Source organism: Eimeria tenella, genomic scaffold (genome assembly GCF_000499545.2).
Source record: "Eimeria tenella Houghton genomic scaffold, Eth_scaff911, whole genome shotgun sequence".
Taxonomy (NCBI): domain Eukaryota; phylum Apicomplexa; class Conoidasida; order Eucoccidiorida; family Eimeriidae; genus Eimeria; species Eimeria tenella.
This window is the reverse complement of record NW_013546025.1, coordinates 1-4,366: the sequence shown is the minus strand read 5'-3', so window position 1 is coordinate 4,366 and position 4,366 is coordinate 1. Positions and strand designations below refer to the sequence as shown.

Sequence of the window (4,366 nt, the reverse complement as noted above, 5' to 3'; positions counted from 1 at the left end):
GCTGCTGCTGCTGCTGCTGCTGCTGCGCGGACAGGGGGGGCCCCGAGGCGGCGCTGGAGGCCCCCGAGGCAGGCAGTGGCGGGCAGCAGCAAACTCAGCAGCGCTGCATGCGTTTGGATTTGGGGCTTTTAAATAAAAATAAAAAATTAAAAATGCATGCAGAATTAATTTAAAATTGAGGGAAGACACGGGGAGCCAGCTGTTCCTGCTGCTGCTGCTGCTGCTGCAGTGGCTCGTGCTGCTCGCGGCGCAGGAGCAGCAGCAGCAGCAGCAGCAACAGAGCCACTGGTCCAGCCGCCTCCCCACATCGCTCTTCTCTTCAATTCTTTTCTATCTTGCTTTTTGTTTTATGTATTTATTTTTATTTTTATTTTTGAAACTAAAAGGACCCCACAACACCGCTGCTGCTGCTGCAGGGGCCCCCCTGCTGCTGCAGGGGCCCCCTGCTGCTGCGGGGGCCCCAGCCCAAGGCACTGAAGCAGCAGCAGAAAGTTCTGCTGTTACAAACAGCTTCGGAAGCCGCTGCTTAGGTGCTGTGCTGCTGCTTCTGCTGCTGCTGCTGTTGATGCGGCTGCGGACAACAGCTCAACTCTGTGCTGCTGCGGCTGCTGCTGCTGCTGCTGCTGCTGCTCGACGGAGGCGTCTGCTTCTGCAGGCTCAGTAATAACTTGTTTAAAATGGCAGCAGCAGCAGTAGAAGATTTACATTCACAAATAAATGCAAACAATTGCCTATTTCCACATTATACATATATATATAATACATATTATATATATATGAGTTGCGCACACACAGCAGCAGCAGCAGCAGCAACGGGGAAGCCGCAGGCAGCAGCAGCAGCAACAGCAGCAAACGCAGCAGTTCAAGGGGTCCCCAGGCCTCCGCAGAAAAAGTAGCTTGTCTTCTTTCAGCGATGCTCTCATTGCACTATTGTTTAGGTTTTAGGATCTAGGGTCAAGGTTTTAGGGTTTAGGGTTGAGTTTTTAGGGTTTAGGGTTTAGGGTTTAGGGTTTAGGGTTTGGGCGAGAATCCCGTCTCGAGGCCCCGGACGACACCACCGAGGGGCCCAAAGAACAAATAAAGCAAAAGACAAAAATGATTTGTGAGCAGCAAAGGGGGGCCCCTCTAGGTGGAAGGTAATTGTAATGAATTTATTTGTGTAGTTATATATATTTATCACAGTAAATATATTTACATATGCGTACTTACCAAAATAATATATTTATATATTTATATATATGTGTTATAATAAATAGATTTATGTATTTATGTATAGTTGTTGAAGCAATATATTTATGTGTTTTTGTACATTCATTATAACGAGTATATGTGCTTATTCTTGTATATTATAATAAATATATGTTTGTATATATATATATACTTATTATGATAAGTATATTTATGGGTTATATATACTTGTTCATTTATATTATTTATTTGTATGTCCTTATGGTTATATATATGCCTTGGGCTGTACTCCATTTATATCTTTAATGGCATAAAGGCCCTTAAGAGTCTTTAATGATTAAAAATACATTTTCTAAAAATAATAAATCTGGAAATTTCCACAATATTAAAAAGTCCTATTAAGATATGATATCATAAATAATAAATGCTGCAGACGCAAAAAATATAAATAAAAAAAATAATATTTCTGAGCCTGCAGGCTTGCTGCAGGAACCAAACCAGCGCATGCATGCAGGGCTTTCTGCATGCGGGGCTTTTTAAGGAAATAAGAAGAATAAATTAGATTAAAATTATAAATAAAATGCAATTAAAGAAAGTCCAAATTATGAAGTAAATGAATCATTTGGATTTAATGCAACACCAGCTCCAGAGCCCTGGGGTGTACGTGCACTAGGGTTTTCCGCGCATGCGCACTACGCAAACTTTCCCGCTGAAACTAAATAAATAAATAAATAAATTAATTAAATGGATAAATAATGAAAATAAATAAAATTCTTTTTTTTAATTATAATGAAGTATTTGCAACTACAAAATGGCTTTGCTGCCCAAAAAGCCACAAATGCGCATTTGCATGCAAACCTTGTGTAATTTGTGGTGTCTAGACACCAGACATACTAGAAATACAGGCAAATGCGGAAATATAAAATAAATAAATCCCATAAATACAAAAATGTGAATTTTTAAAAACAAACATAATATCCTGGAGGGTCTGTAGAGGCAGCTAGCCCGTGGCTAGCCAAAAAGGGCCCCTTGGCTAGCTGGCAGCCAGAAAGCCTCAAGTCTCTAGTTAGCTAGCCGCTAGCTAGCTACTGGCCCCTAGAGGATAGCTAGCTAGCCAAAGGGCCCCAGGGGCCTACCTAGCTAGCAAAAGGGCCCCTACAGGATAGCTAGCTAGCCAAAGGGCCCCCACAGCGCTGCAGCAGAGTTGAGAGCAGCAGCAGATGAAATTAGAAATCCTTTTTGAGGCTTTTAAATTGCTGCTGGAGTTCCCCGTGTGCTGCGGCTGTTCATTTGCTGCTGCTCTTCTTTCTGCTGCGCTGCCTCTAAATTCGATTTGTATCTCAAAGCGTTCCAAACCTGCGCAGCTCTGCTGCTGCTGCTGCTGCTGCTGCTGCTGCTGCTGCTGCTACTGCGTGCGAGCTTTGCTGCTGCTGCTGCCCCCAAGCAGCAGCAGGGGCGGCACGCAGCAGCGGCAAAGGCAGCAAACAGCAACAGGGCAGCACCCGTTGCAGCAACAAGAGCCGCCGCTGCTGCTGCTGCTGCTGCTGCTGCCTGTGGGGCCCTGTGGGGCCGTGAGGTGTCTAGACAGCGTGGGTGGCTCCTCCTTCTCTTTTAATTATTTTAATTCTATTTGCTGCTCTGCTTAGCTGCTTCTTAATTCGCACTGCATGCGCTGCTGTTGCTTCTGCTGGCAGCTCCAGCCTTCCGCGGCGGTGCAGCGACGCCAGGTGGTCTGCTGCTGCAGCAGCAGCGCCTTGCACCTGCAGCAGCAGTAGCAGCAGCAGCAACAGCAGATGGGCCATACACGCAATTGCTGCTGCTGTGGGGTTGCCGCATAGCCCAGCGAAGAAGCACTGTGCGTTAAACGGCGCAGAGCAGCAGCAGCAAGTGCAGCAGCAACAGCAGCAAGTGCAGCAGCAGCAGCTGCAGCAGCAGCAGCAGCACCTTAGTTGTCCTTAAGCAGCCCGTTGTTTCCTCTGGCAGCAGCGGCACTGCAGGAGACCCCACAAAGCGTTTCTGCAGAAAAGAGCAACAGCAAACAACATAAATAATAAACAGACAAACCCTAAACCCTAAACCCTTAACCCTAAACCGCGAACTAGGGGATAGGGTTTGAGGCTCACGGGGCTGCCTTGCGAAATGCGTGAAGCACACACAGATGCACAAATGAGGGTTTAGGGTTTAGGGTTTAGGGTTTAGCCTCACGCGGCCTATTTTGAAGGAGACAATCCCTTTCCTTGCTGCTGCTTCTTTTGCTTTTTCGCCCGCTAGCCTGCATCACACCTCCAAACCCTAAACCCTTAACCCTAAACCCTAAATCCCAAACCCTTATGCTTGTCAAAACCCTAGAGCGCGCGGGACGCAGCTGATCTGTACATCTTCGGCAGCAGCAGCAGCAGCAGCAGCAGCTGCTGCTGCTGCAGCAAGTCAGACTAACCTCTTGGCGCTTCTATCAGCCTGCTGCTGCTGCTGCTGCTGCAGCTCCTGCAGCAGCTGCGGCAGCAGGTCAATAGATTTCCTCAGGGCTTTCTGCTGCTGCTTAGCAGCGGCCTGAGCAGCAAAATAAAAGGGGTTTGCTTCCGCGCTAGGGTTTAGGGTTTACCACTAAAGCTAGAGTTTAGGGTTTGCGACTTGGCCTAGGGTTTAGGGTTTACAACGAGAGCTAGGGTTTAGGGTTTACAACGAGAGCTAGATTTTAGGTTTTACAGCTGGGGATAGGGTTTAAACTGTACAAATTGGTCTAGGGTTTAGGGTTCACAACGACGGCTAGGGTTTAGGGTTTGCAACTAGGGCTAGGGTTTAGGGTTTAAAAACAGAGTTGGAGGTTAAAAACAGTAGCGAGCGCCTACAGACAGGGTTTGGAGGCCTAGGGTTTTGAGCCTGCTAGGGTTTAGGGTTTTGAGCCTGCTAGGGTTTAAGGTTTAGAGCTAGCAAGGGTTTAGAGTTTGGAGCTTGCTAGGGAATCAGCTAGAGTTTAGGGTTTACAGCTAGGGTTTACTGGCCAGGGTTTACGGCCAAAAGATAGCTGGGGTTTGGGGCTAGAGCTAGCTAGGGTTTAGGGTTTAGAGGCAGCTAGGGTTTAGAAACAGCTAGGGTTTAGAGACACCAACGGTTTGCAAATAGCTAGGGTTTAGGGTTTAGGGTTTAGGGTTTAGAAGCCTACCCTGCGCAGCTGCTT

General features: G+C 47.0%; 1 protein-coding gene across 1 annotated transcript; it reads right to left on the bottom strand.

Annotated features, from left to right (window-relative positions):
* Positions 1 to 2,768: 2,768 nt before the first annotated feature.
* On the bottom strand, positions 2,769 to 3,738 carry ETH_00023170 (uncharacterized protein; the record flags this gene model as incomplete). The annotated part of the gene is made up of 4 exons (XM_013380805.1): positions 2,769 to 2,948; positions 3,133 to 3,204; positions 3,394 to 3,460; positions 3,626 to 3,738. Coding segments are annotated over 4 exons (432 nt in total), but the record flags the coding sequence as incomplete, so codon positions are not given.
* Between the last annotated feature and the right edge of the window lie 628 nt (positions 3,739 to 4,366).